General features: G+C 37.3%; 1 protein-coding gene across 3 annotated transcripts in view; it reads right to left on the bottom strand.

Moving 5' to 3' along the window:
* The window catches only part of LOC114651884 (LIM and calponin homology domains-containing protein 1-like), a 338328-nt gene that overhangs the window by 56251 nt on the left and 269823 nt on the right, over window positions 1–12254 (bottom strand). For all 3 annotated transcript variants that reach the window (XM_051928055.1, XM_028801930.2, XM_028801931.2), the window contains 2 exons: window positions 7837–7963; window positions 1865–2022 (listed from right to left, as the gene is read on the bottom strand). In XM_051928055.1, the coding sequence (XP_051784015.1) occupies window positions 1865–2022; window positions 7837–7963 (285 nt within the window). The remainder of the gene's footprint in view (window positions 1–1864; window positions 2023–7836; window positions 7964–12254) is intronic.

Consider the following 12254-nt stretch of genomic DNA (forward strand, 5'->3'; position numbering starts at 1 on the left):
CGGTATTGTAGAAAGCTATAATCTGCATCAGAATTGGGCAGAAGGAAGGAAGAATCCAACTTTGGATAAGAGACCAGTCATTAATAAGGCAAACTTACTCTAAATAAGCTACTTATGACTTGCCAATCAATATAACCAGCATTTCTTTGGAAAGTGGGGGGGAACCAACGCACATCCAGGGGAGTATATGTAAACTGCATACATTCAGTCAATGTCTAAATGGTTACATGTATTCCTGTGAATGGACTAGTTAATTGGTACATACAGGCTCAGACTCTTCCAGAAAAATGAATATATTATCACAATTTTGCACCATGCTTGCTGTAAGTGATTAACTTCTGTAACTTAAATCTATGAACTTAAAAACATAAAATAAATGTGTTTCCCTTCTGAGGTAAAGAAAAGCTCTTATCCTGGAATGTTGCCATTACTTTTCGTGTTTAAGTTTTATAAAGCTTCATTATTACTACTATTTCTTTAATGTTAAGGTAATGTTTTGACTTTACTGTATCTTTAAAGCTACATGCTCTTGTTTCAAACTTTCACAATCTCTCATGTTTAAAGTAACTATACACTGCTTTTAAAACCAACGTAAAATATGCATTCCTTTAACTCAGGAGCTCAAATCAATTGTTTCTATGCTAATCGGGATAGATTAGAAACCTTAAACTGTGGAAAATAACCTATTTCAGGCATGACATAATAAAATGGGTTTTAAACCTATAGAAGCCTGCTCACCAAACGAGTATCTACCACATGCCTGTTTTATACAGTAGATTCTTCTTTCCTACAGCAGTCATTTACTCTTTCTACCTATTTAGGGAACATCTTGCCTGAAGAAGGGGCCTGAGTTGCCTTGAAAGCTTGTATATTGTAATATTTTTAGTTATCTAATAAAACGTGTCATTTTGCTGGACTTCTCACTACCTATTTAGGGCAATTTCTTTCTCCCTGTAAATAACTTGATTTTTACCCCATATTGTCTGAATCAATCTTACAGACTTTCAGATTATCCTATGACTACATCTTATTTAACTCATAAATTATATCTGCTTTTAACCTTTGAAACCCTCATTTATTCAAAAGTGATGCAAAGAAACCACTGAAATGTCTCCTGAGAAAGGCAATCTGACCTGGAAAGAGAACTTGGAATAGATTTTGGAACATGCAACCCTCCCCTCTCACTATATAAGGCATCCATATGGAAAAATTCCATAGAACACCACTAAAGGCAGCTGAGGACACGCATAAACCACTGGATAGGACTTTTAAGATTACCTCTATGTAAATAAAACCAACCCTTTCTTCTATTATCCCTGGTGAGTGAATTATTTCTAATTTAATGTAGTTAATATATGAATGTGTTTAAGCTTGAATCATGATTGTTATTAAAAAAAAAAAACCAATGACCTTTAAAGTGTAAATTGATTAAAACAGAACCCATCAGATACAGGGAGGTGACAGGTCAAACTTGTATTACTTTCAGCAGATAAAAATACTTCTAATATTAATGCTTTAAAACTCTTTTCACATTGAAAATTAGAAGCATGCAGAATCGGCAGCTCCACAGCGTGGCAAAACTACAATTCACTTTATATTATCTTTTTGTTAATACCGAAGCAGAAAGATAAATTCTCAAGAAAATACTGTATTTGGTTACATATGAGCACAATTTATATGCTGGTTTAAAGTACAGGTATAATCATGATGTTCTCTCTCTGTCTCTTTCTCTCCCAGTTTTTAGGCTATTCCTTTTTGTACCTAAACCATACAGGAAATTATGAAGGTCAATAACAATGTCAATTTTTGGCAACTGTCTAAAGACCTCACTAATTAATTGGCTCAATATTAACAAAGAGCATACTTCTCTTCCACAATCTCTTTGTAAGTCTTTATGCTCCTTCTTCTTTCGGACAGATTCTGTTCACCACTCATCAATCTTTCCATCATTTTCCTTTCTTCCTCTTTCTTTATCAAGTCCTGTGAAGCGCTTCGTCTTCTGTTTTTCCAACGTGCCAAGTCCTATGAATTGGAGCGTGAGAAAGAGACAGAAAAAATTCTTAGAGATGCTGAAATACAAGCACCTCAAAAACTACCGCAATTACTAGAAAAGCCCAATTTCCACCACAAGTAATACTCAAACATTCACAAGAAAGGATAATAAGTTTCCATTTTGAAAACCACACATGTGCATTCGGATTTACAACTGAACAAAAAGGACTGTTTTAGTACCTAATTAAAAAAAATGTTAATAGTACCATCAACACCAATTTCTACAATACTGTAAATGTATCAGTGTACACAAATAACAATGTGACAATTATAGGTTGTCCCATTCAATTAAAATTTACTCACAGATTAAAAAGCTAAAACAGGATTATAGCGATTTAGTATAAAATATATTGCCTCTTGAAGCAGTGTGTGTTAGATTTCAGTAAAATAATCTTTTTTTTTTTTTTTTAGAAATTCACCACAAATTAATCATGCTGTGGTATACACACAAGTGTTTCTGATAAACTAGATCATTTGGTAGACATCTGTGCAACAGCAAACTAAGGAAAATAATCATTCTGATGTCTGTTTTTTATGGAAGGCATTTCTGAGGGGTTTCAAGGATTGCTTAACTTCTTCTTCTTCTTTCGTTGTTCCTGTTATGGGTTGCCACAGTGGATCATCTTGTTCCATATCTTCCTTTTCTCTACACCTTGCTCTGTCACACCCACCACCTGATCTGCATGTCCTCTCTCATCCATAAACCTTCTCTTAGGCCTTCCTCTTGTCCTCTTGCCTGGCAACTCAATCTTTAACATCTTTTTCCCAATATACCCAGCATCTCTCTTCCTTTCCTCTGCATCTTGCTCTGTCACACCTGTCACCTGCATGTCCTCTCTCACCACATCCATAAACCTTCTTTTAGGTCTTCCTCTTTTCCTCTTACCTGGCAGATCCTAGCATCCTTGTCCCAATATACCCAGCATCTCTCCTCTGCACATGTCCAAACCAATGCAATCTCACCTCTCTGACTTTGTCTCCCAACAATCCAACCTGAGCTGACCCTCTAATGTACTCATTCCTAATCCTGTCCATCCTCGTCACACCCAATGCAAATCTTAGCATCTTTAACTTTGCCACCTCCAGCTCTGCCTCCTGCTTTCTGGTCAGTGCCACCATCTTCAACCCATATAACAAAACTGGTCTCATTACCGTCCTGTAGATCTTCCCTTTCACTCTTGCTGATACCCATCTGTTACAAATCACTCCTGACACTCTTCTCCACCCATTCCACCCTGCTTGCACTCTTCTTCACCATTCTTCATGTTACTCTGTACTGCTGATCCCAAGTATTTAAACTCATCCACCTTTGCCAACTCTACTTGCATCCTCACCATTCCACTGACCTTCTTCTCATTCACACACATGTATTCTGTCTTGTTCTTACTGACCTTCATTCCTCTCCTCTCTAGAGCATATCTCCACCTCTCCAGAATCTCATCAACCTGCTCCTTACTACAGATCACAATGTCATCTGTAAACATTATAGTCCAAGGGGACTCCTGTCTAATCTCATCTGTCAACCTGTTCATCACCATTGCAAATAAGAATCTGTTCCCTGATATAATCCCACCTCTACGTTGAATGCATCAGTCACTCCTACTGCAGATCTCACCACTGTCACAATTCCCTCATACATATCCTGTACAACTCTTACATACTTCTCTGCCACTCCCGACTTCCTCATACAATAACAACTCCTCTTGAGGCACCGTCATATGCTTTCTCCAGGTCCACAAAGACACAGTGCAACTCCTTCTGGCCTTCTCTATACTTCTCCATCAAAACTCTCAGAGCAAACATTGCATCTTTGGTTTCAAGGATTGTTTAACTAAATGGGGAAAAAGAATTTCAGCAGAATTGTTGACCTAACATAATATCAATAACTGTTCATAGACCCTTACCTCTAAGACATCATTCTATAAATAATGTTTTGAATTTAGACTTTATACATAACTCTCCCTAGAAAAAAGAAAATCTAATCACTTTTTACATAACAAGGTCATATGGTGCATACTCCTGAGAGGCTTGAGTGCCTCTGTGGGTCACAGAGTTATGTTGTCTGGATATATTTGTACTTTAAATAGCAATCAATAGCGAACTGGTCAGTGAAGAAGTCAGTTCTAAGTTAAAGTTAATTCTGTTAGAACCTTGTTCCACAACAGATACCAGAACTCACTCCTGAATTCAGGCCTAGTTGTGTTGTTCACCAGCAAGGAGCTAAATGCCTGGTGACCAGATACAGTAGTCCAGTTGGGCTGAGACAAAAACTTGTGTGAAGTTTTTAGGTGGGCTCGCCACCAGATAGAACCCTCTGAAGCTTACCTGGAAATTATGGAACTACCTGGAGGGACATTGGGAAAAACAACCCATTAAATCTAAAGCCTACTAACTGTGCTAGCTAGTTGTGGATATTCAACAATGAACACCATCTTTAAACATAAGGTTGGCCATAAGTTTACCCTGCACTAAGGTTTTTTGGGTAAAAAGGTAATTTATTGACTTTACAGTTGTATCAGTTGATCTGATGCCATATCATCCGGACAATTTAAAAAACAAAGGTACTCAACCGTCAACAGAAACATGGTGGTGAGATGGCTCAGACTGATGAAATGTCCATGAAGTTAACCTCTCAGATTCAAGCAGGTGGGTAGGGTGTATCCGGGATGCCTAACAGATACTTCTGATTAGGATACATTCAACTCTCACCTTAGCAATGGTCTGAGATATTAAGTTAAAGAAACAGATTTTCTGTGTAACTCCTAAGCCCAGCAGTTAATCATTCCTCAGACAAAGAAATTACAAAATAGTTTTTTGGGGTTGGCTTCATTTCTGTGGACGAGTTCACTGTAGTGACCAAAAAGCTCAATAGTGTGCTGTGACGGGCAGACTGGCACAATGTTTCCTATTTTTAAAAAGAAAGACAAGGTAGATGTGCTCCAATTGCCAAGGTATCACATGCCTCAGTTTCCAGGGAAGGCCTATACCAAGGTACCAGAAGAGAGACCAAGTCTAATGGAGGAACTTCAAATCCAAAAGGGAAGAATGGGGATTACATTATGGCTGTACAACAGTGAACGACACCAAATATTCAATGGTCCCCAAAAGTTTGGCCAACCTCAATATTTGTGATTTAGGGACTTGGAAAATGCTTATGACCTTCAAAACATGTTACAAGAGTACACTCATCAGTCACTGTAGTACTGGGTTTTACACCCCTTTGCCTTCAGAACTGCGCTAATTTTTCATGGCACAGATTCAACAAGGTGCTGGAAACATTCCTCAGGAATTCTGGTCCATATTGACATGATAGCACCACACAGTTGCTGCAGATGTGTCGGTTGCACATTCATGATGCGAGTCTCCCATTCCACTACATCCCACTGGATATTTTCTCTGCAAATCCTAGAGATGGCTGTGTGTGAAAATCCTAGTAGGTCAGTTTCTGAAATAATCAGACTGGCCCGTTTGGCACCAACAACCATGCCACATTCAAAGTCATTTAAATCACTTTTCTTCCCCATTCTGACACTTGCTTTGAACTTTAGCAGATCATTCTGACAATGTCTATATGCCTAAATTCACTTAGTTGCTGACATGTGATTGGCTGATTAGATATTTGAGTTAACAAGCAGTTGAACAGCTGTACCTAATAAAGTGGCTGGTGAATGTATATAGTGTGCTATAGACAAATTGGCGCACCATCTGACTCCTCTATTTGCACAGCTTATTTGCATTGTTAGTTTTAAGTCGATTCCTCTCCTGTTCACCATGTTGAGGACTAGATATGAACACTTGGAGTATATCTAGTTTCAGATTCTAATTGATGTATCTATACTCTTTTCAGATGATGTCTGTCCTCATGGCTTAGGACTGTGATCTTCAGCAGGCACTTGAATGGTTCACAACTGTGATGCAGATATGTCAAGTAGCATTAATTAGGGTCAATGTCACCTCCTCAAAAAGAGTTCCTTATTCCCTATAGATAAAGGATGAGCAGTTGCACCAGTAGGAGAAGTCCTAATACTTCATTTTTTCCCCAAGAGTGAGGGTAAAGGTCATTATGAGATAAACCAATAACTGGCTCCAGTTCAGCACATGTCACAACAGACTATGGTTTTGAACGAGGGAATAATTTTTGACAAAAGTTTTCACTTTGACTGAAATATGGTTCCTACTCAGGGTTGAGATCATGTTTTGTGATTGATATGGGGCTTACCAATACAGGAGGACCTCTTTGTAGAATCACTACTTTTTCAGGCATTTGTGATAGTGTTGGTATTTAGTTAAGAAACTGGAGTTCAGGGCCTATTTAAAGAAAACCTAAGAGTAGACCAAGGACAACAGGGAATAGGGTGGCCTGCTCCATTCAGCCTGGCCTTTTACTACTGCCATCCATACCCGAATCAGTAGAGTGAAAATGAAGGGTCACGGGAGCCTGAGCCTACATTGCCAGTACTGGGTACAGGGAAGGAAACAATCGTAGATGAGATGCTATCCCACCACAGGGCACATTTAAGAACACAATGTTAGTTTGGAGCAAATTAGAAATACCAATTACCTTACCCTGAGCATCTTTGGAAAGCAGTAGTTTGATGGAATACTCAGAACAGCAGCACAAACACAAGGAGAAGGTAGATACATCACACAGGAAAAGTAGTGAGCCAGGAATCAAACAAAATGTCAGTAGACTTCTGAAGCAACCTAGCTAAAACTATGCAGATGAAAATAAAGTTTATTTGCTTGAATTTGCCTTTAGTACTTACTATGGCATAACTAGAAGAGAGCTAGATAACACGCTACCAAGTTTCATTTATACCTATTGAAAGATCTGCAGTTATATCTAAAAGAATATCAGTTGAATAATAACCCTTAAATTTCAAAGTGGATTTTTTGAAAATAATTTGATTTAATAATACCACCAAGCATGAGCAAAGGTAGCATCCGTGAGGTAGCTGTACTAGTGTGAAACCTTTATAGATTTTCCACATTCATTTTTTGTACGGTAAGAACATTCCACATTTTGCTACCCTAGACTGTAACAGCAGAGGCAGTGGTACCACTCACTCAAAGGTAAGCCTGACTAGAGGTAAGTAAAAACATCTTTCAAGAGATTTTTTTTTCAATTCATCCTAGCACAGACACATGGCATGAACAGATTTTTAGATGGAGTGTTAATCCATCACAAAGCATGCTCACTTACACTGGAGCAATTAGAGTCACCAATCAACCTTAGAGTGCAACACACAACTGGAGTAGCTTGTAGAAACAGCCAAAGAGGCTAACTGATTACGAGAGGATTAAATTACGGTGTAAAACCAGACATTTAACTACCAAACAAGTTTCTGGATGGATTGTTTGCCAATGTCAGTCCTCACAACTGTAAACAGGCAACTCCTCCAAGTAGCACATCTGTTTGCAGAAGGACACATTTGCACACACATATGCAGACACACGCATCAGTATTCTTTTTCCTTTTAACAATGAAGGCATTCCAAAAGTAGTTAAATAAGGTTAATTCAAATTATAAGAGTGGCATCAAAAGAACAAGGCTACTAGAACAAATAATGGGCCTTAACAGCCTTTAAAAAGACTTCATACATTCTATGAACAAATGTTTCCCTCTCCCTGTCTGAAAAGGCAGACAACATGAGAATAATTTTTCTATGGAGTATTTGCCAGTTTCCATTTCTTTTATTTACAAGCTTAACTTGGCTAGACTCCTGGGAGTGAAGGAGTGGTCCTGGTAGTTGGGGGTGTTAAAGAACAATCCCAAATACTCACATCCTGCCATTTATCTTCCTCTTCTCGCAGGAGATTGTGCAAATTGTGCAGATGTTCATGCCGAGCTTTGCTGTGTGGCTGCAAGATGGCCTCCTCCTCATACCTCATATCAATCATGCTCACGCTCCTGCAAATAGAGAGAAAGGGCCGCAGGTTCTGTTACACAGACCTCTTTGTCATGTATGACGGTGCACTGCAAGGCTCACAATAGCGGCATATTACAAAGCAGCTTCTCCAGCAGGTCAGATGGTGTACTGGCAGCAACAGCTGAGTATTATGGTTTATTATTGCAAATCATTCTAAAGTTAATATACAAGGGAAGAGGCTTTTAGGTCAAGCCTGGGCTATACATTTATTCAGTCAGATGACAGTACTTACCTGTAAAACTTTAGGATAAAATCTACCTCAATATATAATACAACTTTATTACTAAATAAATGCTCTGGCATTGCTCATTGTTTTTCTGCATTAATTGCCGACTCTTTAGCAAACAAGCCTAAGGCTTGTTTGAGTTGTGGATTTTCTCGGGCAGACCTGTCAACAGTGTAAACCAACCAGCACTTGGCATCTGCTTGTGATGACGAAAAGCACGATTGCTTCTGAAAGCACCTGGCTGTTCATTTCTCAGACCCCACCCATACCTCCTTCTGGTGATTTTCTACAGAACAAATGTCAAAACATACATCTGTATGAGGATTATTAATTGATCGTTCCTTAGAATCAATGCATGCTGCACAGTAACAAATTGTTTCTGCAAATGTATTTACATAATGTTCTGTCTTTTCATAATAACATTACAGCGCTGCAACATTCCCACCTGCCCCCCAAACTCCTTGGATGACTGATAACCAATCAGTTAAATGTACCTTTGGCGCAGCTAGCAGAAGTTTCTCAAAGTTTCAGAAAAGTTAGCAACTTCTGTTAAACATCTGGCAAATTGTCTGGCTCTTATACAGAAAGTTTTTATGTGGAAACACTTTATTCCTGGCTATTAGCCAAAGGCCTGGCTGCAACAGCATAGAACCAGAAAAATAAATATATATAACATGCAAATACATTGGCTTACGTCCAGTATGTTGATTCAGACAGAAAAATGGGTGTCCTGGACACTTGACTTAGGAAAGTTCACTTGCAGGAGTTCCACTTAAGCTCCATTTGCAAATAAAAAAGGAAGGAGATTTTTGCAAAACACTTTAATAAATAGAACTAAAATCAATAGAATGGTTAACATACTAAGCACAAAACAACGCAATAAAAACACCAATCTGCCCTCTTCATATGTCTTTAGCTATGTGGGCCGCCAAGTTGCTTCCCCTTACACACCACATTTCTCTTCATCTTGTCAACAAGCTGTTTACATTATCATTTTTCTACTTCAAGTATGTCTTACTCTGGCACAGGCAATTCCTTTACAGACCCTTTTGGATTTACTTGGGAGATCAACAGGGACATCATGGCTTTCATGGCCACTGCAAAACTTCTCTCACTCCCAGCTATACTTTTGGCATCTATATTTGGAGATGGTGTCTGTTGCCTACCCTTCCAGAGCCAAATAAGGGTTATAGTACATTCTTCACTGGGTAGTGGTGCTGTATTCTTTTTAGGTTTACTAGGTTGTTATTGTCAAGTGTTCAGAATACAGTGATATGCTAATCAACATACAGCACATCACCATTGGCTTCAGCCATGATTAGTAAATATAACTACCATACCTTGAAACTTTTTTCTTCTTTATCCAAATACACTTTACAAAGTTTCTTAAATAAGCCATGAGTCACCACAACTAAACCAATACTATGTAGATAATTGGTATACATAATGTGCTGTAATGTAAACTATAGAAAAGAGTGAAGTAAACCATATAAACAAGAAAAAGACCAATAAAACAAATAAATGAACAAACCATCCCTGGGAATCAGTGTAAACGGAACACTGACTTAACATCAGTGATGTCTGTACAAATATTTATTTTTTACTTAAGTCCTAAAAATGTATCTAATTACACAGAATAAACCAACACCCACTAAATTAGCCCAACTGTCTAAAAGTCAGCCTTCTACTAATATAACTAAAGTCAGGATAAAGTAGCAAAGCTTAACTTAGAATAAAGCATGTCTTAACTAAACCAGATAAACTGGATAAAGCACATGATAAACCAAAAACAAGTAAATAAATCTGATGGAATAAGTGCACAATTAGTAAGAAAAGAGACTGCTAAGTTAGCCTTGACTTAGGTTAGGTGTGGAACTTAAAAATAAATAAATAAAAAATAAAGTGCAATGTTGGATAAGACATTCTTTTATTTGTTATTTTAGAAGTTTTTCATACTGTATAAAACAATACTACTTCATACTCTCTTATTCCATCATACTACAGGTGCATTATGACAAAGAAGCATCCTCCGACTCCAGCCAACATCTACTGATACTAAATGTATGTGTCTCATCTTGTCATTATATATGACAATACTTTTAATTTACTTATTTTATAAAAACAAGGTTATTCAACGAGTGGCAACAGGAGTCTATCTAAACAGCATTGAGTTCAAGATGGAAATGAACCATTGAGAGAGTAGATTCAGTCACATACCCACACGAGACCTGTTTACAGTGTCCACTCAAACCATTGTGCACATAATTGGGTACTAAAATAACAGGAATGAGCTACATGAACATTTGGCAAATGTACAAACCATAAAAAAGACACCTGAGTTTAAATTCAGGTCATGTAGGCATTGGACAACTGTAGAAATTGGAGAAAAAGCGCATCCCTATATTACTCTTTAATATGATTTTTAAATCTGACTTGTAAAACACTTTATGTAAGTACACATTGCTGGATGTGTTATATAAAAAATAATTGCAATTAATTTATCTTAATGCTTGGATAAATGGGTATACTACAGCTTCACAATATAATAACAAGGGTCATGCCTAAGAAAAACACATAAATGTACTTTAAATTGTAAATTAATATCTGGAATGCAGTTATCTACTTTATCACACTGTACTAGTTATTACTAAATTAAAATACCTCTCTTCCCCCTCAGCTAGCAAAAGTCCAATATATTTTATTTTACCATCATCAGGAGCAACCATATGTGCTACCTTACATATTTCCAGGAATCTCATCATGACTTTGTTTTCAAATTTCTGATTTCACACAATAATCAGGTAAAATAACTAATGAGCTAGGACTGTAGAAGGTAGGGGTGCACGATTTCAAAAATGTATTTACACTGGATGGTGTAATTTTCCCAAATTCAAGTTAGCTGGGAAGAAAACATATGAAAAAAATCATCACATTACAAACAGGAATATTTTTTTAACTGCTTCATTCACTTCCTTGGAGTTGATAAAAACACAATAATAAACTGTAATCCCCACAAGACATAGCAGTATTAATTTCATTGGTAAATTATGTTAAGAACACAATAAAAATACATAATTAATAAATGATATCCAAGAACCTAATAATAATAATCAAAAAGCTGGACATTTTTCCAGATTGGATGGAATATATTTTACATTTTGTTTTGATCAAATTAGTCAGGCAAGGGCTACTATGTAGCTCCAATTTTATGCATAAGCATGCGTGTAAGGGAATAACAATATGTTGATTATGATCATCTAATTCTTTTTAACCCGTTTACCCAGTTTAGATTTACAGTCGTGATGTGATGTTTTAGTAATGAAAGCTCAGAAAACTCACTCTCTTTAAACTCACTTTTGTTGCTGTTCTGGAGAAGATTTCTTTTTAGAAAATCTCCATTTCACTTTTGGGCTAAAGGACTCGTGACCATGGATGGAGGTCGTGGTTTCTGTGCACTGCAAACTAAAGAAACTCTTCGGTGATTTGCCATGATTCTTTATTCTTCATGGATACTTTCAAAATTTAAGTGAATGGTCGGATAAAGCACAGCACAGAATCATGCAATATGAACAGGTATTTATACAAAAAGTAATGTGATTAATTAAAATGGCCAATTATCAATAATTAAATAAAAAGTAAAATGGACAATTACATGATCAGAAGTGCGTGTGTCTAGCTATCAATACCTCAGCTACACTTGAGTAAACTCAGTTTTTTGACAGCAGGGTGGCCATAGACCTTTTATATATTAAATTGGGACTGTGCTGCCGCCCAAAAGGTATACTGTTACCTGTAGTGATGGTCCCTGACAAGCACATGGAGTTAAGAGAAAACACTAAGTGTTGAAGTGAGTTGTCAGCCAGACAGGCGGCACAGATTGGTACTGATGGTACCAATCAACCAAACTCCAGTTTCTGTAATGGCTTATGGACAAGGTATGCTTGGCACATGATTCATTTTCATAATTATTTTTTACCAGCTCTTTTGAAAATAGCTAACAGTTTTGGTATGCATGAATTAATTGTCATTATCTAACGTTGACTGAC

This window comes from Erpetoichthys calabaricus, chromosome 5 (assembly GCF_900747795.2).
Source record: "Erpetoichthys calabaricus chromosome 5, fErpCal1.3, whole genome shotgun sequence".
NCBI lineage: Eukaryota > Metazoa > Chordata > Cladistia > Polypteriformes > Polypteridae > Erpetoichthys > Erpetoichthys calabaricus.